This window comes from Bradysia coprophila, assembly GCF_014529535.1.
Source record: "Bradysia coprophila strain Holo2 chromosome IV unlocalized genomic scaffold, BU_Bcop_v1 contig_106, whole genome shotgun sequence".
In the NCBI taxonomy this organism is placed as follows: Eukaryota; Metazoa; Arthropoda; class Insecta; order Diptera; family Sciaridae; genus Bradysia; species Bradysia coprophila.
Genome location: NW_023503372.1, coordinates 591,284 through 617,370, shown reverse-complemented (window position 1 = coordinate 617,370; position 26,087 = coordinate 591,284). Strand labels below are relative to the sequence as shown.

Here is a 26,087-nt window from a genome sequence, read left to right as displayed (position 1 = left end):
CGACTCGGTAAATGATTAATAAAAATAAAGAAACAAAATTTCGTTATACAACAAAAGAGTAGACAATATACTTACACATCGCGCGTCGAAGGTTATAATCTGCGTGAATCGGAAAAAAATGAATGATTTTTTGCACTTTTAAACGCGCGCGCATTCAAAGTGAATTCAATTGGTTACGGTGTACGGCCGCGCATTTGATTGCGACATTTTTTTTCGTGTGTTTCTTTCTATTTTTTTTCGAATATAATTTATTGGATATAGCCGAAAAAAAAGCATTGAGAGTTGCGTATATTGGATAGCAAACGCATTTGCGTGTATTGTCGAATTATAGTTTTTTTTTTCGTCGTCGTCGTTTTACTAAATAGAGGCATTAATGTAAATTTTGTATATATGCGCTTGTCGGTATATATGTACCGATATAATGTCTATGCTATGCAACAATGAAAGTTGAAAAAGTAGGTCTTCGTAAGCCAAAATGTTTGAATATTTATATACGAAAAAAAAAAAAATTCATTGACTATGATAGACGAAACGAGTATATACAGACGAAAAAAAAAACTAACAATCAATTTTATTGAGGTCGTTTATGCATCAGAAAAGACATATTTTTTGATGTTGTATTATTTTGGAGGTTTTCATACTCATATACTAATGGTGCGTATATATAACAGCCAGCGCATATTATATACATCACATTTATCTATGCCCATCGAAATGCCGAAACGCAAGACCTTCACGCAAATTTTTTTACAAAATGCGTTTCTAGTTTTGTGTTTTACATTTTTTTAATGTTTTTTCATCATCAAAGAAAAAACTGACTCAGGTGAGACAAAAGAATTCCAAACCGAAAATTTATTTTGTGTAAATTAGTTGAGTGTATATGCCGTTGCCGATTTTTTTTTTTTCGTTCAGTGTTTGACTTTTGAATGTAAATATGCGTTCGAAAATAATTTAAATGATTTAAGGCCAATCAAATACCAATTAAATAAATTAATTTTGATTTTGCTATTGCGGTGTGTGCGACTGGAAATATATTATATTTGCATATTGTGTTTTTTTTTGGCATATGTATAATGTAAGGCGCAACAAAGTCGTTTCCTAGTTTTTTTTTTGATGTATTTCTATTCGGTTGGATGTGTGTGATACTTTGCTATAAATCTTTAGACGAAAAAATTTTAAGAGGCTTGGCATTCAATAATTTTGATTTTGTTATCTCATACTTTTGTCTATGCAAATTCTTTTAGGAACAATACGCACGTTAATTGGACACCTATGGTTATATCTATGACATTCATTTCGGAATAATTTGTTGTAGACACAATCATTTAACTTTCAGAAACGGCAGACTGCAATCATTGAATCTATTACTTCTTGAGAATAAAAATCGTCTCGTTTCGCGATACAAAATCTTTTACTTCGTTTGTTTTAACACAGTCTTTGCTATAAATAATGACACGAGCCAGAGTTCCAAGCTTATTTCGTGGTCGTTGACTATAGCAGATGACTACGATTACTAATAGTTTTATTAGGAACATCGGACAATTTTGGACGAGAGTGCAAGTTGCACAATAAAAACTTAAAATTTTAGACACAACATAATATGTTATCAATCATTGGGACCATTTGAAGGCTGTTTTTTTACGTTGCAATTTGGCAACGGGCTACCATTACCATTACGATCACAAAACAAAGCAATCTAAATCTAATTGCCGACTTCTCAATTCCATTTACACTGTCTAATGGTTTATGACAGCTGCTGTACGGGTTATTGGAATTTTTTCCCATTTTTCTAAAAAAAATGCGAAAATTAGGGGCGAAAATCGGAAAATGTAGTAAAAACTTGAGAAAAGACAGGAAAACGTTTTCCCAAAAATGATCCCACCTTTAATTTTTAGACAATCACTGCTAACAGCACTCCGATAAAGCTTCGATAAATACCACAATTTCATCATCCAATAAATTCGAGTTCGCCGAAAATTATATTTTTTTCCTTCAAACCGTGACTCATTACATTTTTCGAATGACAATGTGACCTCTATGTCTTCTATGCGTTTCAAATATCTCTGCATGCATGTTTTCTGTTCAGATCTGTTGAAAGAGTATATACAAATCTCACCGCAAAAAGAGATTGTTTAACATTAATCAAACAATGACTGCAATTATCATCAAAGTAAAAAAAAAACTTTTCACTTGAAATGTTCACATACATCTCTTCTATAATACCCAATCGAAACGACCGGACTTTATTTGGGATTTCGTGATTTTGGCCACTCTTTTGAGCTTAATTTTCGAATGAATTAATTCCATTGTTGCAATGAAATGCAAATTGCAATGCAATAAAATCAATTTTTGATGGAAATCGAAAGGATGGATGGGTCTTTAACAAACAAAAAAATGATTGTAGGTGAAGGTGAAGACCCCGATTGTTGGTTCATAATTTCAATTTTAAAATCTACTGGTCGAAAACGCAGGTGATCGGAATTTTGTAAATTTTATTCACCACTGACCGAGTTACAACGAATCATCCGATGAGATCACTAATGTTTTGGCATTGTCAATTTATTTAAATTTGAACAGGAACATTATTGTTGTACACGTTCCGTATAGCCTCATGATAATTAAACATTTTTTTTTTTCTGGTGAGTTCTTTTTCTCTTTAAACATTTTAAATTGGTCAGTTTTACTGTTAAAATTGGTATTGGTAAAATTTCGTTTATGCTGCCAACAACCATGTGAATGTGCATCATTTATTTCATCGTAATGACCATTATGTGTTGGTTTTGTGAATACAAAAAATTATGTTTTTTTTCTAAGACTTTTTTTTCGTATACCTCGATTGTACAAAGGTGGGCACAATTACGTAAAGATGCGCTTTCTAAGAAAATGAATATTCATTTTTTTTAGACACAAATCGAATTTTGTGGTTTTGTGGTTTTGTTTTTGACTTTTTTTTGTATTAACTTTGCATAGCTGTGAAGAGGTAAAATTTAGACACCAGGAAAAAGAATTGCATTCTTCTGATAAAATAAGTGGAGTGGGTTGAATACGATGATATAACCGTTTGGCAGTTGTTAAGCAGCTTTTAATGTGTAGATTAATAGAGGTCGATTGTGGATTTGTTTGTACTATTGCCGAAAGAGAAGCAAAAAAATTAGAGAAGTTTGAGATGAATGAGGCAAATAAAAAAGTTTATGAACCGTTATCATCAGCAAAATTAGTTCTTCCGGTTTTCGGATTCACCGACATATGTGTTTTCAAAAACTTTTTAGTCATCTGTTATCGAAAACGATGACACCATATAAGCAATGGACTTTGACAAAAGTTTATTTTTAAAGCAAATCGAATTGTTAAACAATCGAAGTAAAAGATTTTGTATCAAACACGACTCCACGCAGTAACAGATTTAATCGTTTACCGTTTAGACGTATCGATTTGCATTAGAAAATATGAGTAAGAATAGACATCGCTGGCAATTTGCGTTAATCAGTGGCGCCGGGTATATGTAGCAGGGCATGTTTTCGCGAATTCGTTTTTTTTTGGAAATTCTTGAAAGTTCTTGAGAATTCTTAAAGTTCTCAGATGTTCCTAAAAATTCTTGAAAGTAAGCTCGGTATGGATGTGATGCAAGCAAGGGAAAGTTTGTGCCCCATGAAATTACAGAATAGTTTTAACATTTCATTGACGAATAGCTACCAGAACAGATTTCTACCATTGACTTTGGTCAGATAAAGTTCAAAATAATGACCATGCCCCACATGGGCATAACCAACGTCGGGGCATCTAGTATTAATCTAAGTTTCCACTTCTAAAAAGGTTTAAGTTCCATCTCAAGAAGCGTATTATTTCTACCAGGATGGTGCGTAAGAAAGAGCTGTAGATTCTTTTATGAGTCTCCCGATCTGAGTTATTAGCATGCAAGTCTAAAATTCTAAGAAAAAAACATTCTTCATACGGTAGAGCAGATATTATGTACATGAGTGAAACTGGTATACAAAATCGAACAAAATTTATGCAAATTTGCATTCAAATGCGTCATTAGTAGTTCAGGAAATACATTAACTGTTCTAGGCATAAATAAAATTGGATTTTTTTCATTTTTTGTTAAAAAAACAGTGGAATTCTCGTTGATAGTTCAGTTGAACAAGCGGACACTCAACGATTTTTGGGCAATGTTCTTCTTAGTGTTTTCAAGTCAACACATTGTATCCACACTGCAATGTTCTCCGATTGTATAAAATTGCAACGTTTCAAACAACCAAATCTCTCCTATTGATCATTGCATTTCGCATTGAACAATACTTTTTGTCCATCTCTTTCACATACTGAACTTTCAAAGGCTTATGTAAGTATAAGTAGTCTCACACGTCCTGTGTGCAACGATACAGTTTCGATCAGACAATCAATTCGCCAATTGCATAACACCGAAATTAGCAATTCCAATGTGTTTGCATTCCAAAATTCGACGATACGCTTCATCAGACGAAATTACTCGACAAATTTATTCATTAGAATCAATTCGAAAAGCAAGAATCCACCTACAGTTAACACCGAGGCAACAAATAAAAAACTCAACTAAAACTTGCATGAAATGCGCTTAAAATTTGTTGTTTTTTTTCTGCTTCTTCACAAGACCATTTGTGTGTGTTCATATACTATAATAGCAAGGCAAGTGAGATAATCAAATATAAAAAAAGCAAACAGCAATTAATTATACAGAATGCATTGTCAAAATTTGGTTTTTCGAGATATTGTGTTGTGGTTAGCTCGGTTCTGATTGCATTTCCAGTTAGTAGAAAAGAATTGAATGTGAAGGACGTTTTTTTCATTTGTGTAAAAGATACGAATTCGTTCTGAGTGTGCTATGCAAATGCATTTTTTGCACATTTTAAATAAGGTACGACATCCGTTTCAACCGCAAAATTCATTTTTATTCGCTGGAATTTATTTACCGAAATTATTTGATTAAAAAGAATGTCCATCGATTCATCGCTACCAATTTTAACGAATTTTTTTTATTTCTATTTTACAGGAAACCATCATGGATCCACAACAGCAATTTTGCCTGAAATGGAACAGTTACTCGTCAAATCTGGCTATGACATTTTCCAATTTATTCAAATCGGAACTGCTGGCAGATGTCACGTTATTCTGTGGAGGTAAGCTCGTAAATTCGGTTTTATATTTTATCTCTGCTCCCGTTTCATTTTTTATACAAAGCAATTTCTTTCGACCGACCAGTGTCTAGACAATTTGTTTTTTGATATATCAACATTGTGCCCAACTCGGAAATGTACTATATTATGCCCGGTGTACCGGTACACACATCCTTTTACTTTTTGTAAATAAATTACAAAATTGGTATTTATTGGACGTGTTGTACACACGTTCGATGTGGACCTGTTATATCTGCGTTCGTAGACATGGAAATATGGTTACCATTCACCTGTCTCTATGCAATTGATAAAATATTCTCTCGCTCCTTGCTACAGATAAATATCTATCAATAACATTCGGTGTACTTGTTCATATCCTGGGTAATATCTATACATCGACCGTGTGTGTGTACACGCAAAATGTGTCCAAAATTAATGCGTTCACAAACCAATTTTGACATACGGAAATTAAATTGCTTTTTTCGTCTCACATGATGGGTAACTGTTTCGGTTTATTTTTTGTATTTTCGAAAAAAAAAAATTGAAACTTCCCAATGTAAATATCGACGTGAATAATGTCTGTGTGTGTATGTACCGGATTTGCCGGATAACGTTTTTTTTTTGGTATGATGTGGCTTTATAATCAAAAGATTTTCGGAGAGAGAGAGAGAGAGAGAGAAAAATGCAAATTTGATTCAGAAAATTCTGGTCGGAAAAATGAAATTCGCTGACAGTGAGGCTGTCGATTTCGTCAATTTTATCTCCAGACTATCTCCATGTAGCCTTTCAGCTTCAGTTGCCATAAAAGAATTGATATTTTTTTATTGAAAACAAGAACAGTCCTTGTTCATTCGTGATTTGAGGAAGAGGGAGAGAGAGAAAGAGAACAATATAATCTATTGATTTAGGCTACATTCATACCTTTGCCATTAGGAAATGGATCGTTTGCGTGCGGTGCTGCGAGGAAATGAATTTTGCCGATCGTCGCCGATAGTTTAGATTTTATCTTACAATTTAAAGTAAACTTCTAATATCAAAATATAGAATATCAACATTCTAATTATCGAATCTATTACTTCACTGCTATAACCATTTCAAGAGATTGATTCAAAATCTTTTACTTTATTTGTTTCGTCATAAATTTTACTATAAAACACATTTTTGCCAGAGTTTATCGCTTATTTATGTCGTTGTCGTCGCTGTTGATAACAAATGGAACATACAATTGAACTCAAGAAATTTACAGGAGCTGACTCATCCAAAAGCCTGACACAAAACCAACAATGTGTAATTCTGAACAGTTCAGATTTTGAGTTGATTCACATGTGGATATGTCTCGTAATGTGACCCTCTCGATTTTCCTTTGATTTTATCAATGAAATCTTCGAAATTGACTCGAGATGGTAACTATAGCATTAATCAATGATGAAATCAATTGGAAATGTGTACCAAATCTAGCAGAAATTTCGGAAACTTTTGAAGAGTTTTTTTCTTCCAAGATTTTAGGCTTTGATCAAACCAGTAAGTGCTTAAGATAAATTTTAAAAAAAATAATTGAAAACGTCGCATTTAATACCGTTTTCCATATTCATTCATGAATCATGATTTCGACTGTCCTTTTTTAATCTGAAATATTAAAAAAAAAAAAACAACAACAACCACCCAACCTTCCATCAGTTTTTATGTAAGCTTCTAATATGAAAGGTGTGTCCTGTAAAATACTCTCGTTTCATTATAGCAAAAAAAACGTAAAGTTTGCAAAAGGAAAACGGTTTGATAAATTCGTAAAGTGTAATAGACGGTCACCCCAGACACATTTATAGACTCGCAACATTTTGAATTTACCGGACGGATGACACTTTTTTTCCCCCCAGAGATATGCCCAGGAGATGAATTTATTTAAAAATGATTTTTATTGCTTCATATTTTATGGATGAAATGTTTCGTGGAATTTTAAATTTTTTGAGACAATTCAAAGGGCACGTTGTATCAGCTGATTGTTTATTTTGAACATTTTGACAAAGGCAGTAGATAGGTAGAAAGTGTAATTGTCGCAGTTTGTTGTGTTACTTTGCCGTTACTTTGAATTCATTGTTGCACTAAAAGCTTTGTGTCTCAATATTTTCCTTAATACCTTAATTCCTTAATAACAAGAAAAATTTGTAAAACTCTGAAAATTTGGTAGAGTGGCAGGAGAATTCGTAAAAACCCTTTTCCATATTTTCTTGAATTTTCCTAGATATTCCAACACTTTACTAAATTCTCCCAAAAGTGTTTTTGTGAAAATTTTGTAAAATTGTAGGAAAATTCGTGAAAATATGGGAAATTATAGGAAAATGTCCTTGCAGTATCCTATATGTACAATGAAAAAACTTTTCATTTGGAATCAAGTATCGACGATTTTTTTTGTACTGTAAGCAAAGCCAATACACATTTAAAAAAAAGACAAATTGACCGTTGGGTGAGTGTTTTATAAAAAAAAAGGGGAAAGCAGCACAAAAAACGGAATGATTGGCTCTTTTGTGAAAAATGTTCAATTTTTGTTATTCGTCCATTTTTCCGATAGCAAAAAAAAAATTCGAAAGAAATTATTTCAAAAAGAGAAGCAATAGGGATGTGTATAAATGGGTGTGCTATTTGGACTCTTTTTTTCCTGGAATCACATACGAAAAGACAAACAACGGTTTGTGTGGACATAATCTATCGATTCATTTTCAATACATTCGCTACGGATGGTTATATATATATGGCCTAATGTCAATTTAAATATTGTATATGCTCTATGTACATATATCGACTCAACGTTTGTACATTGTACGTATATATAATTCAAGCAGCAAAGGGTCACGATATATATATATATTTCTAGAGGGTAATTTATTTAGATTTTCGACGATTTGAACAAATATCTACGAATAATGTACATAAAATCGAATACAGTAAGAGAAGAGTTTAATTTTAAATTTATCGATCCGATAATACCGAATCGGGTGTCTTCTTCATCATATTTTTTATTTCGATCTAATGTCCGTGTTCAATTTGATGTATCGGTTTATGATGGTGTACAATGTTTAAATTCATATAATTATACCGAAATGAACAATTTTTTTCTTCTAAATTTCAATTCATTGAAAAAGTTTTTGATATGGCCCTAGCTAATTAGCTGGTGAATGGGAAATAAATTTTTAATTTTTCTCGAATAGGAAATATAAATGTCCATACCAAACGATTGTTGAAATGCGTGAAGGCTGTGATCATTAAAACTGTATGGATTTTCTGTATACAACATACATAATGTGTGTATATAACCAACCGCATAGGTTCGAAACTTTGAATGAGAAGACCTGAAAAAAACACCAAGTTATTCCACTTAAACCTTTTCAATGTAATAAACAATTGATACACGGAGGCCCTTGAAGGCATTGGAAGGTCATGTCTATCGGATTTGAGAGACTGATTTATTTTTTTGTCTTCGGTGTTTAATTGATCGCGCATATGTTTACGTTTCCTCTAGATATGCCATTGATATTAACGCAGGATTGTGTGTGACGTTAATTATGCCATTCGTAAATAATGTTGAGTTACCGGAAATGTTTTACAGATTTTTATTGGAAAAATTAGCATAAATTTCCTAAATTTCATTTAATAAGCGAGAAAAATTAAGAATTAACTTCAGAACAGTTACAATGCTAATCAATGCTAACCCTAAGGAAATAAATTCAGAAATTTGTGTGTTCGAGGTTGCAGCAGCGTTTGATTGGTAGTTTGAGCTCTTTAAACAGTCCTAAAATAATTTTCATGGAAACAACCAGAAACAGCTGGTTTTGCTTCACCTGGTCGATATTTTAACATTTGTGTTTGTCGAGCTGCGTATGTGTATATGCGAGACGGAAACAATCGGTAAACACAGATTGTACTGTAGCATCTTTAGTGTAATATTTACAAAGACAAAATAAATGATCGGATCTGGCTAGCGTTTTCTGGCAGATTCTTCAATTTTAAGTTCATTTTGAACCAGGGCGTTGAGGATTTTATTTCTAAAAAGCCCGAAAAAGTCTAAATAATTCTGAAAAATTCCGAAAAAAATCTGATTTTAAGACTATCTCCGAATTTTTCGGAATCTTCAGAATTTCCGAAGAAATAAACACTATTTTGAACGTTACTAGGTCTAGATCTAAAAATTAGTGTTTTATCCCAGTCCTAGGCTCCCAAATTTCTCAACTGTCTAAAAACTTTCGGATTTCGAAAAAAAAACACAAAAGTTCACTGTGATCTTACTTTTTCCAACACAGCGTTTTAGACGAGGGGTTCTTTCTTTTTCTAAATAGACTAGACTTAGTCCATCTAATTCCATAAGATTCAGTCATATTTAGTCAAGGACTCTAATAATCCCATTAACCGTTCTAAAACTCTCCCACTCACTCCATAATCTTCGTTCCTTATAAATTCGAACTTTCTCTTCACTCCTTAAAACGCCAAACAATTTTTTCAGTAAAATGGGTGGTGTATGGTGCGGGTGCCGTCTATGTAAATTTATGAGTGTGCACTATGGGATCGAATATATTGTTCTAAGAATTGTACTCATCCATGTTATACAACTGCTACCACTCAGTCTTGTTACATGTGCTGTAATAACGGAAACTGTTATAACATTTTCAATTTTAAGATCCTCGCCCGAAGCATCGAGCAATGAACAGAACGGAAATATATTTTCTCATTAGAACGTATCGGTTTTTGGCGTTGAGTCAACCAACCTACCCTTCGCATTCCCGAAAAGTTTTCGTCCCTTTAAAGTGTAAATAATTTTGTATGTCATATCGGTGACTCTTCAAATATACTTTGGTATTTTTCAATTGTTTTGTGTCTTTTTCAACACAAAATCTGCAATGGTCAACAATGACGGTCTATTTCTAAACAATTTTTATTTGACTCAAATATCAATTGAGATGTCTTTCCATTCAAGTTTCGTTTCTTTTTTAATTCATTAGACACTTGAGTGGATGTGACAGCGTAATAATTCAAAGATGAATGAGTATGTCAAACATTCATCTCCATATTTATCCATCTACAATAAAGTCTAGACGAATGCTAGACTAAACACTGAAACCCTCTAGATCCGAAAACCTTGTGTACATATACAATATGATATGTAGACGACTAAATAATAACAAAAACCTGAAATCCCTCACTTAATTCATGCCACCACCCGCACATCCTCCCCAACCCACATAATACGTTTTACTCTATTATGGAATGGATCACATGTAATGTATTGAGTGTACCACAGTACCACATACATATATCCCCAATCCCGAAAAATAACCCAACGCACGAATTTTCCCTTCGACCGAGAAAACCCACCCATAAACACAAAAGACAAAATAATATTTGTCGTTGATTTATCAATGATGGTTTTATAGCCCCCCGAAAAAAAAAGACATTCTCTCGGTTGGTAACGAAAAATGTAACCAAAAACATCGCACCACCAAAAGCAAAGTCGAAGAAAAGCCTCCCGTCATATGATTTCGGAATGTATACAAAACGAATTCCAAGGAAAGAGAAAGGAGAAAAAAAAAATGTTTGGCCCAAAGAAGAAAAGTCAAACGAACGAAGTTTTCCTTTTACTTTTGTTTATTTTTCTTATTAATCCCCAAAAATTCAATGAAGAAAAAAAAGCGAACGAAGAAAAAGGTTACTATGTCGCGCGATAATCCATTTATTTTATGACTTTACTGATTTGTCCCTATTTTTTTCCCGGACCTTCTCAAGAAAATTGTACACACAAAAGAAAATGAACACAAAAAAAGACAAGAAAAGATGAAGAAAAACTCCAAATATTTTGTGTGTATACATAATAAAAACGGCATACATGATTTTTACGTATATCTGAAATGCTGGTGCGTATATATACGTATATATATGGTGCTGGCGGCGGGAGTACATTATAGATGGATATTCGCAACAAACACCGCTCGTACATATATATAAGTTTGTGTGTGCGGTGCTTTTTTTTTCGCTTAGTATTATATCCATAAAATATGTGTGTTTTTAGGTGAAATGGGTAAACCTCGAATCAAAACAGTGACTTGGGAAAAATTGTAATTCGAAACGATTCGAAGGATTAACCTTAAGTGGCTCACTGTGTATACATACGATACGGTGCGTATACATATACGAGTCTAATTCAGAAAGTGCACAGTCATAAAAATATTAATAAACCAATTTTACACACTCGAAAATTGTTCTATCTCTAGGTTGACATTGTGTTTTGTCGCACAAGCGAATTCACGCACGTTTTAATTATGAAATTAAATCCTTTTGTCACCTTCCAAACCGCCAGCATTTTAATTAGTATTTTGAATGGAAATCCCTGCTTTTTAATGATGTGTGTGCGACATGTTAATATCTATGATATCGCCGTGCCACAGTGTACACATTTATGGTTTATGCCTGCAAACGAACAATTTTCAAGTTTCGCACATTTTCCGGATGTTATACCGGGGAGAGAAAGATATAGGATGGAAGGATAAATTCTAGGCGAAATTAAATCGACAGATTAAAAAACGCGAAGAGAGTGAGTAGGATGCAGCAAACAACAGCCCAAAAATATATCAAAAACACTTCAAACAATATTTACGTCAATTTTCTATTATCTAACCCGCACACAGAAAATTCCGCTAGAAAATCATATTAAAGAGTTTTGTTGTGTCGTTGGGGTGGGCCAATGATGTAAAGGAAATGCGAAATACATGTGGAATCTTGATAAGAAACTTCAGTCACACAATCCGGTCTGATCATTGTACAACATCCATGTAATACATGTGAGCGATATGTACAGATTTCCACATAGAAACTTGTGTATGTGGGCGAGAAAAGGGGATGTTGTGTTTAAATGGATGATCCAAAATTTTATGGAATAGACTTATGAGACGCCGAGTGTTTTTCGGTGCAAATATACGCCGTTCCTCTTTACATTCAATCCCATACTCACATACTATACTCACATCACACACACGGTGTATACGGTTTTGATATGATTTTTTTCCTCTTCCGACAATAAGGCCTCCAAGCATCATACATGTAATTTCAATTTTGCTTCATTTTCCGGGATTTTCAAAGTTTGTTTTCGTTTTATCGTTCGAATCATATCTCTATCGTTATAATACACGACGTGGGTTAGGTAATGGTACTTTGGATGTGAGTTTAATCTGGTTCTTATATTCAGTCAATTTGTTTCGGGAATAATTATGCAAGCGAACACAAACACAAAGATATCATCTTAATCTGAGCGTTGTTTATGCGAAAGTTTTGTTGGGTTTACGATGGGCAATTAATTTTCTTTTCCTCGATTTTTTTTCCTCTCTGGCTCGGCGTTCCGATATATTCCATTCAAGTTCAAGTTTGAATCGGACGAAAGTACTGGCTTTTCCGCTGTCTGTTATTTACGGCATTTTTATGACTTCGTCACTACTTTTCGAGTTTTTATGGACACAAAGATGCCAGCAGGTCAAATAAAATTACTTTTTGTCTGATACCCGATGAGACACAATATTTCCGGACAAATCCTGTCTTCAGTTGATGTTGCCATTTTGCAAGATGATGTAATTAACTGGAAGCGATGGTTATCCCTTTGTGTCCTTGAATTGTATGTTAAGAAATTTTTCTATCTACAAAACTTAACTCACGGACGCCAGACGAAATGAAGGTAGTGTCATTCAATCTGTTACTTCTTTTGTACGACATATTTTTTGTAAAATCTTTTACTTCACCTGGAGACAGACATACATCTTACCTATCATTCTGCTATATAACTTGACAATAGCCAGCTTTCATCACTTATGTTGGTCTTTGTAGTCGCTAACAGATGACTAGTTCTTGCTTTGTGGACTATTTCACGCTTTTTTTACGTAATTTGTAAATGAATCCTATAAAAGTAAGAGTTGCTCTCGACGCGAGCTGTGCACCTAATAGACTGAAGAGAGAAGAGTCTTTTAAATCAGCAAAAATGATGATGTACATGGGTAATAGACGTGCAATTTCCTCTCATCAAAATTTGAAAATCTCTCTGTGTATCGTTCCAGACAATCCAATTCTGATTATTAAGGCCCGTCATTGGGAAATGACAGGACAGTTTCCCGAAAATGTATGCAAAAATTTATCACAAAAATTCACCGAAAAAATTCAAAGAAGCTCACCTCTGATACTTTCCATTGTATTCGGGAATAGTCTCTTTAGGTCGCCAAGGCATATTTGAACACTAAACACTTTTTACTCGATGCAAAAACAAAAACCAATGACGGGCCTTAACATGACATTAAAATTCGACAATTGTCCACTTCACAACACCCAACAAACAAACAGAAAAGTTTAACCACACAATCGCTCATAACATTTTCCGCAATTTCTTCACCCGCTCCCTCCCAGCCATATATCCCATTTTTGACTTCATAATATTCGACACAAAATTTTATGGTTTTATTTTTCCTCGCAAACATTTCCGCCTTTCATTTGGTTTTTATAAAAATTGAATTTTTTTTTCGAAAGACACTTTTCGAATGAAAAATTATTTTCGCATCCAATCTAATATTATACCGGCACCAATAACGGATGCTGGAAAGTTTGTCTTTTTACAAAGAGAGTGTGTACGACATTGTGCTATGGAGATGGCAAAATATGAAGCCGAACATAAGGTACTCGTCAAATTGTAAATAACAAATAGATGAAGCATTATAGACCCATTTCGTATATGAAAATGTTGAATCAAAATACCAAAAGTAATATAACCGAATTGAGGTTTTTTTGCTCGCTGTATATGGGGCGATAAGGAAAGAATAAAGGATTTTTTTTTAAACATCAACATGCGACAAAAGTCCCAGACTTTGGGTAGACAAATAAGAATATCTCTATTGAATAATTCGATTGTGTTTTTTTTTTTCGGTACCATGTTCAACGTTTATATCATCCGATACGACAGTAGGATGAGAGAGTGATAACTTTGATGGACTTTCATTTTCATTTTATTTGTTACGTCAAAGTTTTCTCTCCAATTTCTTTTTTCCTTTAAGTTCATTTAAATTGAATTGCGTTAGAAAGATGAGTCAAAGACGTATAATCATTGTCCCGTCTTTGCAGTATGCTTTGATGAATGTGAAACTGATATAATTTCAATCACTAAGTGTTTCTCATACAAATACTTCAAACAGGATCGTTTGAATAGTGCGTGTACGGAATGAAGAGACTCTTTCGTTTGTCAGCGACAACAAACAACTCACTAATTATCGAATCTAGTACTTCTTTAGATCTGAACATTTTCAACAGATTCGATAAGAAATCTTTTCAGGAATTATTTTTGGAAAAACATTTTTCCATATTTTCTTGAATTTTTCCAAAAAATGTTTTTGGGAAAATGTAGAAAAATTCCGGAAAATGTGAAGTTCAATCAGGGACTTCACAATGTTCATTCTTCAAATTTTCCAAATTTACTCAGAAAATATACACTTAACGGTACCATTAGGCGTTCCCAAGGCAACAGTTCACAGTTTATGATGATGTGAGGTATATACTTCAACTGTATCTCGACCATGTTAATACTGCGGTTCCTCTGTAATTCCTTCAGACTCATTACACCAATTACCCCTGAGAATGAGAAATTCTACAGTTTGAAGTCTTATGGTTCCGCATAGCCTTAATGTTGTTGTTGCTGCACATTTGATTCCCTTTCAAGTAGCAACTTTCGTGCGATAAAAATTGATTCGAAACAAGTAGATCAAAACAAATCTTCTTACTTTATAATTCCAGCTTATGGAATTCAAGAAAGGACGAGAGAAAAAAAATTATTACCAGCATGACACAACTTAACAAATATCCCAACCAGATGTATTTTCATATACATAAATCTCCAAGACTCCCTTATGTCACATTATCAGTCGTAAACACCCACACCCCCGACATCGTCCACATTTTCCCAGAACAAACAACTCGAAATAAAATGAACATTTTCTCGTAAACAAAATACATCAATTGGAGTATATACGATATACATGATGTTCATGATGATGATGACGACGATGATGGCGATGTGGTGGTTTGATGGATATAATACATAACATTCAACAAACATTATGTAGTATGAAGACGAACGTTACAGAAAAGGAATGCGAATTTCGTAAGCGATCTAACGTCTCTCCGAACTGCGAATGTTTTACCGATATGATTTATGTACACTGTGTACAGCATTCACCAGCTAGAAACAGAGAAGAGAAGAAAATGTTGAAAAGTCTTAGAGCATTTTTATGTTTGTTATACCGATCATCCTCCCCCGGTAACCTTCTAAACAATCGTAACATCTTCATTCCGTTTTCCAGATTATTTTTATTAGAATAAAAAATGCGAACGAAAAGTTTTTGGCACAGTTTGCGTCGACTAAGCCCAAGCTTTCGACAACAACAACAACAACAACAACATCAACACAAAATTCTTCTGTTAGACGAACATTCAGATTTTTGTGGGTGCTTTCTATTGAAAATTGGCGTAGGGATGGTTTTCTTTCTTCAATATTATGCGTACATGATGTCTCTGAACATATACAACCGAATTGGGAACGGGTGTATCCAGGCAACAAGTTCAAATCCCTGGATACCGTCTCTTTCATGAATCCGTTTCTTTGATTTCGATTCATGCTGTTCAAGGTCCTTGTGTGCCACACTTCATGGATATAACTCTCGTTATAACTGACTGTGAAATTGAAAATGTTCCTTTTATCCATCATCTTCATAATTTTTGTCCAAATTTGTACCATCCGTATCCGACTGAAGGGATCGTCGATGGCATTCCTAAATATCGACAAAAGGTGCGCACATTTTTCGCATACCTTCCCAGCACTGAGAATTGAAATCGGTTACCCATCTCAATTTCGAATGGGTAGGGAACTTTGCCATTTGCGGGCATATGAATAAAAAAAAAACTTTTTTTTTCTCTTCGGTAAAACATTGTTTTCCATCACATCGTCATCACTCTCGCCTATTTACATACATTTGACAAAATGTTTGATATGGTGGAAAATGCCTTCGATTCGTTTGAGCATCACGTTAATCTCAAGAGTGTGAAATTTGGTATTCATATGCCGGTTATGACTACTTTTTTTTGTTTCTTCGCATAGATTCACATGTTACTTCAAGTGGAAAATTATGTTACCATTGCGTCGAACAATTTGTACGATGACTATAAAGTTGTCATAGATACCCATAAAATGTATGAGAAATTTCATGAACATTTTTCATAGAAATATATTAAATGATGACTCGTTTGATGCGACGAAAACTTTTCTCGGTATTTTCCTTGATTCTCGGCAGGACGTCTTCATTAACGACATTGATGAACTTAGAGCTCCATACAGTCATGAACATGTGTTGGTAAGAATCTCTTATTTTTATTAGTGTAATTGACGTTGATAACACGACGGAACGTTTAGGTGTTCATGACTATAGATTGTTCCGAATTTTCCTGCATTTTTCCAAATATTCCCAAATATGTTTTTTGTGAGAATTAAGGAAAAACTAAAAAAATGTTGTAAAATCCAAGAGAAGATGGGAAAAAGTTTTCCAAAAAATATGAGAATTACAACTACTGCACCACTATTGGTATTTAACTAAAAATAGTGGTGCAGCCGTTCGTAGTTGTTATAGTTCTTATGTCATCCCTACCGAATGAAATGTATTCATAAAACTGGTGAGTACTTACAATAACACCAATTTAACGAATGTCTGTAATTTATTGACATTTAAGTATAGAATTGCTCACATAACCTTTAAAAGTAACGGCAATAGTAAAGTACAATAATCTGTTACTTCAATTGTTCAATCTTTTTCTTTATGTGTGATTGAGAATCTTTTACTTCATTGGTTAAAACGTACCTTTGCTATAATAACACATCATTGGCTCAAATTGTGTATTTCTGCTCTCGTTGTTAATAACAGATGAGCACATAGTAATTGGGTGCCTAGTGCAAGTAACTATCGGAATAATTGTCCAATGTATTTGGTATGGGATTTGTTTTTCATGTATGAATCAAAGTTCTTCGGTGTCGTTTCAGGCAAGGTTTTTCAGCTGGTCGACTTAACTTCAATGTCTTATACGTGTTTGCTTGTACGATTTTACCACTATCAAGCGTGTGACTGTTGAGCCTCGTATACGATCATGTATAAGGGAGTGAGTTGCGCGAATGATCCAGCATCCAGCTGAAAAACAACTGTAGCCAATTGTGATACGAATGTGGTTGGGTTTAACTGAAACCTATCTTGTCCTCTAAGCTCTCAAGATGTAAGAGAGTCAGTCATTTTTAAAGATGCTAAGAAAAAGTTAAAATTTTCCGACACGTCAAAAACTTCGAATCTAGCTCGCACCTCCATTCTTTTCCGGTTCTATTGAATCCAATTAATTCACAAGGCAAACAGATACTCAAAAAAATATAATTTGAATTTTGAAAATAAGAAACCGATAACAACAAGACGAAAATTTGTTGCATTTGTTTTCCCATCTTACACTATTCGACAACCTGTAAAAACTCTCCGACAAAAAAACTTATTTGTCTTAATTTATTTCCTTACGTATCTATTTGGCATATGGTTCCTAAAGTAAATAAATTGAAATTTATAAAAGAAAAATATTTGTTTCGTGTGTTCCTGTTGCGTTCTAAAAAAAATACCGAAAAAAAAATTCTATTATCTCGTATGTGTATAATGTGGATGTGTGAATAAACGCAATGCACAACTTGACCCAATTTTTTTCGGTTTAATATTATTTTTTTCTCTCATCATTGGGTAAACCGTCTTATCGAATTTGTATTAGGACGTGTTCATTATCTTGTTTGTTTGTTCAACCAAAATAATAATAAGACAAAAATATAACGCGTTGCAATGGCAAAATACTTCACCCAACGAGAAATAAAAAGAGTGGAATTTTAACACTGTATATGTGCTCGTGCACGTACGAAGAGTGGTATAATTTCAGACAGTAATTAATCTACGATATTTACTTAGTTAATTTAACTGAAGTTTTTTTTTCCTACACAAAACAACACAAATGCCTCGTGATAGATAAGCCAAAAGTTTCGGTGGATGTGTTGGAGTTCGACGATAGATTTTTTTAAGTATTTATTTTATGTAAACATTCTCCAACACATTGTTGAAAGCCTCACCAAAAATTTTCGTGTTCATATTTCTTTTTATATAATTTTTTTTCCAAGTTGCAACATATGACAAATATAATTCCATTTTGTTTGTATTTGATGCAATTTCAGAAGGTGACCTAATTTTTTTTCAAACGAAATTTTGAAAAACTGTGTCACACTCATATTAGATGGATAGATATATTGTTCGGAGTGTTTTTTTTTCGGTCGGTTATTTGCGTTGTTGTTCTTTTTTTTGTGTATTTATACAAATTGATATATATTCACAATGACGATGACGATGGTGTACACACACTGCAGTTCGTTGTGTAATGAGGCAAATAAAAAATAAATAAAAAAAACAATTTTATTGTAAATATACTTTTGGATGGATGGAGGAATATCATTTTGTTTTCGTTTTATTTTTTTAAGCTTTGCTGGGCACGGTTTTTTTTTGTTCTGTTTCGGCAGATTACGTGGAATTTTAAATGCATGCATGTGCAATAAAGATAAGGATAATTTGAAAAGTTTTAACACCGGTTGTATAACTGAGTCACGCATGAAATTCAAATTTTTTAAGCCGTATGAGCTTGAAAGCTTCAGTCTGAATTCAGACGAAAAGTGCAAGGTTAATATGAATAGGAATATTCTTTCGGACTCCGAATATCCGAATCTTGTAACTGCGAATATCCAAATGGCTAATCACGTCATCACATTAGATTACCAATATGATCATTTCGATTTGATGAATTTAAATGCGTAGTTCGTAGAATCGGTGGATCATATCGATTTAATTGAAGAAGTTCGTCTAGAATTGTTTTTTAGTATGTCATACGCATTCTATGCACATACGTTTCTGAGATGAAGAGTTTTAGCAGCAAGAGGGATTATTTCGAGAAAAAAACGGCCTACCGAAATTGGACTCAATTTCTAGTGGGCTTTTTTTATAAGTGCCTAGTTTTGGACCCTAGAAGCGATGGACTGTTTTTTAGGAAAAAATTGTCATCTCTTGGCTATCTTCTCCTAAATTTTCCAATATTTTCCTGAACTTTCTCACATTTTCCTGAATTTTCCAATATTTTTCTAAATTTTCTTAGGAAAAAATTGGAAAATCTAGGAAAATGTGCAAAACTTCGAGGAAGTATGGGAAAATGCTAAATAATCCGTGCTAGAAGCCAAAAGTACTTTCACAAAAATTACTTTTAGGGCAAATAGTGTTCATTTGGTTTAAATTTCATCTACTATGAGATATGGACAATTGAAAAATGGGAAAATATTTGCCTATTTTGGCGAACTTGTGTGGCTACATAAGCATCGAGAGTTTTTAAGTGGTTTTTGCTTCTATGGTACAATACTTTCAAGGCACACAAAAAAAAGTCCACTGAAAATGGGTCCGATTTCGGTAGACTGTTTTTAAAAAGAATCTCTCCAAATAGTATCGGTTGTTGATGGAATATCGGAGGAACTTATCTATTTAACGTGAGAGTTGCCTCGAGAGAATTTCTGGGATGAGTCTGGTCTGTAGTCCTAATGTTTTCCTGGGTTTCTTGATTTATTGTATGATTTATATACGTAAAAGTCATTAAATCTATTACATCAGTTGTTCAGTTGTTGTGACGAGTTTGGTACAAAATCTTCTACTTCATTACTTTTAAACTCAATTTGATGTTGACACTAACTAGAGCCATTGGTTGTTCTTGTCGCTGAAAGATGACTAGCTCCATCTAAAAGGCTACATGTACTCTATTTTTTTTTTTGATTAATGTAACAGCCCAAGTGTTTATCTGATATCAAAACATAATTCATGGTCTTTTTTACACCTATGACACACTAAACCAGTAACAAGACCAAACTTTTATTTTTTTTATCATTAAAACTGTTTGTATTGTGATATATTGATATGATTACGTAACATAAAAATTGGTAAACACCAAAATATTGTATATATAAGTTGCAAGCGCCATTCCGCGCAGCACTAATACAAAATAAAAAAAAATAAAAATGAGAAATGCGCATTAGGTTTTTTTTTTTTTATTTCCACATGAACATTATTTGATTTTTTCTGCTTCTATACAAAGAATCGACCAGATTCATTCGATTGCAATTTTTTGTTGTTGTTTCACTGAATTATTTTTGGCATTAGATAATTATGTTCTACTTAAGTGGAAATTTCCTTCTATTTTTTTGCATGCAAAGAGTCAATGAGTAATGTCTGCTGTTAAATTTTCTTTAGCATAAACGTCTGTTGTAAGAGTATACTAACGCCGATTCATGTATGGTCCCCATTAGAAATGCGTATTACATAGACAAACAACTTGAACTTTTTCGTATCGAATTCAAGGAGAAACATCTGTTACTATCTTACGTTTTTTTTCAGGTGTTTTTACTGTAAACTCCAAATTAGTTTCTGTTTAATTAAAGCATGCGTTATCACTTAACAAAAGTGTGTCATTTCCGCTATCAGGTTATGGGCCTATCAATTTTCCTTTACTCTTAGTGATAATATCAATGGAACAATAGGGCAAAAGATGTAAATGACACTTGTTGTATGAACTTTAAACTTCACGCAAGAGGTACCAATTCCATCATTTGTCCAATGCCAAGTGACGTATGTATTTTACTCAAAAACATGAGGTAAAGTTTGGCGGTCGTTAAGTAAAGTTCACTCACATTTCTAATTAAAAAATCAGTGCAGCCTAGGATCACGGTGCCGTTGAATGAACTCTACATGTAGCAACAATTTGAAAATTTATTTGAAAGACTTACAAAAGTCATAATTTCTGAACTTCAATGAGTTTCCACCAGCTTCCCTCACATCCATGGAACCAATTCTTTGTACCTGAACTTTTTTTTCTATCAGAATCATAACCATTACCTATCAGGAAATCAACCACAATCAGTTCTCCAACACTCTCTCTGTAGCCGTAGGTGACGCGGATTCCGCTACACTAAACGGTGCAGTTGATAATACAAAAATTGTGAAGACTTGATTAGGGCTCCAAGATCAGTAACTATATCCAAAAATTATAGTTAAGTTCACTGTTTAATTAAATTCCATTCATCTTGCATAAGTCGAGAAAGCGATTTAATTGCAACTTAAATTTTCTTTCCCATTACTGTTCCGACGAATACGAAAAGAACACAACTAAAATGTGAATGATCAGGAAGTCTTACTGTAAAGTTAGAACATCAAAAATTTAAATCAACTGTCTCTCCCAATCCCTTCTACTCACCTTCATATTTATGGCTTTCAAAAGTTTGTTTTTTCTTCATTCAATTGGTTCTATATCTTGCATTTAGTTGTTCAACATAAGCATCGAACAAAAACTAATGTTTTTCTTACGATGAATTGAATTTGTCATCGGGAAATTAACTCGTCAAATCAATTTTAATAACCGAAAATGGTATTGCAAAACAAGCATTCGAAATTCTATTAATTTTTTTTTTGTATTATATACCATCCGTTGCGATGGTGTTGGTATATAGATGATGTACTTCAATTTTTACTAAGTAACTTCAGATGGATCTATATTGGTGTGTGAATGGAGGAATATATATTTAAAAAAAATTGGTTAAACATAGTGCCAACTCGAATGGCCTTGATACTTATTACACGTGTTAACTGCGTATTTATAGTTGTTGTTGCGCTTTGAATTTTTTTTTTTACTTCGTAAGTTGTTGGGTCTTTATCTGTGGGACTTTTATTTTTCGTTGATAATAAAAGAACGCAAGAATGTGGAAATAGCGCTGCGTTTCATATAAATAAATCGTAGAACTACAGCACGGCTCACGATCATTAAAACTGTTTCTTTTTTCGTTTTACAGGAACTGTTTTCAAGGCTCATAAATTAATACTAGCAGCATGTTCGAAAAATTTCGCCGAATTATTCGAAACGGCTCCGACGAGCGGCTCCTGCGTGGTGATATTAGAAGCAACGTCAGCCGAAAATATGTCGGCCTTGTTGGAATTCATGTACAAAGGAGAAGTGCATGTATCGCAGGAAGCGCTAAATAGTTTTCTGAAAGCAGCTGAAAACCTACAAGTCAAAGGTCTGTCGACCGAGCATGGTCGATTGGCTGCGGCCCAGTCTCAATCTCACGAAACTCAATTAGACACATCGTTAAATCGTCGGCAACAGCGTAACAGCCTGTCGGGCGGCTCGACGCCATCGACGCCAGTGCACACAGCGCATACAAGTTTAAAACAGGAATGTGATTCGATAATGCATCCGAGCAGTTCGTCTCTTGGAGGTTTTTCACCGTATCTACCACCGATGTATCGACCGATTACGTTCGATGCGGCCAGAAAACGACATCTACGAAGTCCGTTCACCGAACAGGAAATATCGCGACAAAGCGTACTGCGAGACGGTTCGAAGGGCAGTGCCGAGAGTGCAAGTCCTGTTAGTAAGGGATATCGGTGAGTGGAGCTTTTCTTTCGTTTCGTTGAATTGCTTCGAATTGAGGAAAATATTTATTTCTAGACCTGCCAGTAGTGCATCATCAACGGCACCCACCGAAGCAGATACAATGCAAACAGAAAGAGCCTCACCTCAATCAAGGTATTGTTAGATTCTTATTTTGGTAATGGAATTCAATTGATTCACATCCAGCCGATGGTGGCTCTTCGTGGACTAACCGAAAAAGATTTTAATTTACGTCTTCTTCTCCATTCTTTAGTAGATATGAAAATCACAGCCCACCAAGTACAACTGCTGGAAACGGAACAAACACAATCTCAGAATTGAACGATCGAACGGAACGGAACGGTGGAAGTGCACAGGAACATGACGACGTTAAAGATAACAAAAATTCAAATGTAAGTTCCAGTTGACTACACTCTTTTTTCATTGTCACTCTTGCCATTGTCTAATGCCTCGATATTCCACTCGTATGCTAAAGACCGTTTCACTTAACCATCCAATCCGTTTTTTTATTACAGAGTGGCGCTCAAGATTTGCGAATAAAAATGGAAGTTGAATACACGACACAACCACCGACCTCAAATTCTGGACTGCCAACGCCGACATCATTGGTCAGCTTTAAAAATGACTCTGGTTTACCCGGTGGTCTTGCGGCTTCAATAGCACCTGCCGATATGCTCAACGTTTGGAACGCCACTAAATTGAATAGCAAAGGAGGGACAGTTAATACAGCCGATGGTAAGTGTTGCATATTTCGGGCATTTTTTCAGATTATCGGGTTGGTGTATCGGAGATTTTTTTTTTGGTTTTCCTGAGAGAAAGATCTCGTTAACATTTAGTGTCTGTGAAGAAATTGATCCTACAGATAATGTGGGAAAATCGGGGTTTTTTCAGAAATATTTTTTGTTTCATTGTTAACTTAATCACTCGCCAAGGGTAGGACTATTACCAATAGATCATTAAGTGAGAGTGAAAGCCAGGTGAATTTAGCTGGTCTAAGGGTCATGTGTCAAAAATTCATGAATGAAAACTAAAATTGAATTACGTGTGACACCGGGACCAGTTATACAAAAATCGCTCTCACTTTAGCTTCTAAATAAGTATCGGATCTATTACTTCAATTGGTCCAACAAAACTGTGATCTATCAAAATCCTTTACTTCAGTTGGAACATCCATTTTGCTATATTAGAAGGTATTCGCCGGATTCCATTGCTTATTTTGATGTTGCTGTCGTTAACAAATGAAACATCCGTTTAAAGACTTACTGTATTTTCGTATTAAAATCTATGTAAGGCGTTAAGATAGAGCTCAAGAATCTATGAATCCTCTTCTATTTAAATACCCGCCGCACCAACCTCATTGCCAACGAACGACAGAAAATGGTAAAACCGAACTAACTCTGTTTCGTTTTTCTCTCGCGTTTCCAGGAAAAAAGTTAAAGTGCCTATACTGCGACCGACTCTACGGCTACGAAACAAATTTACGAGCTCACATACGACAACGTCATCAAGGTATACGAGTGCCATGCCCGTTCTGTGCCAGAACATTTACTAGAAACAATACGGTTCGACGACACATCGCTCGCGAACACAAACATGAAATCGGTTTAAATCAATTACAAGCGGCTGGTCAAAATCATGCGACCTAAAAGTGAATTTTTAACGACAACAAAAAGGTAAACAAAAATTTAAAGAAATCAACATCAACAACATCAATACCAACACAACCGCTGCCATTAGTTTAGCTTGAACTACAAAATGGAATGTTCAGCAAAAACTTATATATTTCAACAACAGAGGGGGGAAAATTAATTTTTTTCGTCTCTCGCGTTGATTATCCCACAAAAACCAATATTTATATTGGATTGAACCCTTAGTAGTATATGTGAATTTTGATAAATGAAAATTGTGCAATAAACTTTGAGATGTTAATGAGATGATAAATACAAAAAATAAATATCACAGAACACAGCTCCTAATGAAGAATGTATTGCATTTAAATACATTTTTTTTAAATAAATATATTTCTGTATACAATCAACAAGATGCATTTAAATAGATGAAAAAAACAAATAGTTACCGTTATACAACAAGCAAAACTTATCCTGTTCACCGCAAGTGTCATTAGTAATGAAAGAAAACAAACAAAAAAACAAAATAAAAATGAAGAAAAACAAGAAATTTTTATATTTAAATTTAATTATAAAATTTACCGTAAAATGCAATAAATAATTTTTTTCTTTTGTTTTTAATTTTAATTAAAGAAAAAAATAGACAAGAAATTTAATGTTTAATTTGAACATTAAAAATAAAAACGTGAACTCATGTACCTGCCTCAATCTAAACAAAAAAATAAAAATGAAAAAAGTAAGAAAAACAACTAAAAAATGAAAAAAGTAAAAAAAATGAAAAACTGAAAGTGAAAATAAAGAAAAATCCAAAAATGTACAAACAAAATGTGTGCTTAATGCAACTTAGAGCATCATTTTTTGTAAAAATTTGTATATTTTTAAAGTAAAAAAAAATATTTTAAAAAAAGTAAAAACAGAAAAGAAAATATTTTACAAAGAAAACGAAAGTTTCTTTTACAACAAAAGAAAAAGATTAAAAAAAACAGACGAAGATAAGTTTACCTGCTTCACATTTCACTGAATAAATCTTGTTTCCTTTTGCGTCAAAGCTTCCACAAAACTTAAACTACTTAAAACTACAAACTAACTAATAATTTAAAGAAAATAATAATTAAAAAAAAAATCCAATTGGATTTTTCCGGTGCCTCATAGTAAATACAGTATACCAGTTAAAGAAATCAGATTTATTAAACAAAAACCAAAAAATTAAACTTTTTTACAATTATTTAAATAAAGAAATGAAACAAAACAAACAGCCATGCATCTCAAATGTTATTGTACAGTTGAAAGAATTGTTAATTATTTACGCTTAGAATGCGATGATTTGAAAGTTATCTTAAAGATTGAGAAATTGATTTTATAAAAAATAAAATTGAAAACCAGTTGGACAGTTGGTCAAATAATAAATATCCAACAGTAAAACCAAAATTTCGGAACAGAATGGAAATATAAAAATGGAAGAGGAAGAAGGAGAAATAAAATGAAGAAGAAGAAGAGGGAGAAGAAGATGAATGTGAAAATGAAACATGAATCCGTACTAGCAAAACGAAGTTACCAATACAAACTAAAAAATTATTTTCTTTTTTTTCGTTTACTTATTTAATAGAAATAAAAAAATTAAATTGTTTAATTACAAATGATAAGCAGAATTATTTTTAAAAAAATAATCGAAAATGATCCCTAAAACCATCAAAAAGAATGGAAGAAAAATCGA

The 26,087-nt window shown here is 33.6% G+C and overlaps 1 protein-coding gene across 4 annotated transcripts in view; it reads left to right on the top strand.

Annotated features, from left to right (window-relative positions):
* Window positions 1-25,306, top strand: part of LOC119070951 (zinc finger protein chinmo) — a 51,414-nt gene extending 26,108 nt beyond the window's left edge. The window contains exons 1-7 of one of the 4 annotated variants that reach the window (XM_037175507.1): window positions 4,372-4,665; window positions 5,030-5,156; window positions 22,144-22,738; window positions 22,803-22,880; window positions 22,999-23,137; window positions 23,261-23,480; window positions 24,171-25,306. In XM_037175507.1, coding sequence (XP_037031402.1) covers window positions 5,039-5,156; window positions 22,144-22,738; window positions 22,803-22,880; window positions 22,999-23,137; window positions 23,261-23,480; window positions 24,171-24,391 — 1,371 coding nt within the window. In that variant the 5' untranslated portion in view covers window positions 4,372-4,665; window positions 5,030-5,038 and the 3' untranslated portion in view covers window positions 24,392-25,306. The other 3 variants (XM_037175505.1, XM_037175504.1, XM_037175506.1) reach the window with 3 other exon arrangements.
* Window positions 25,307-26,087: the final 781 nt, after the last annotated feature.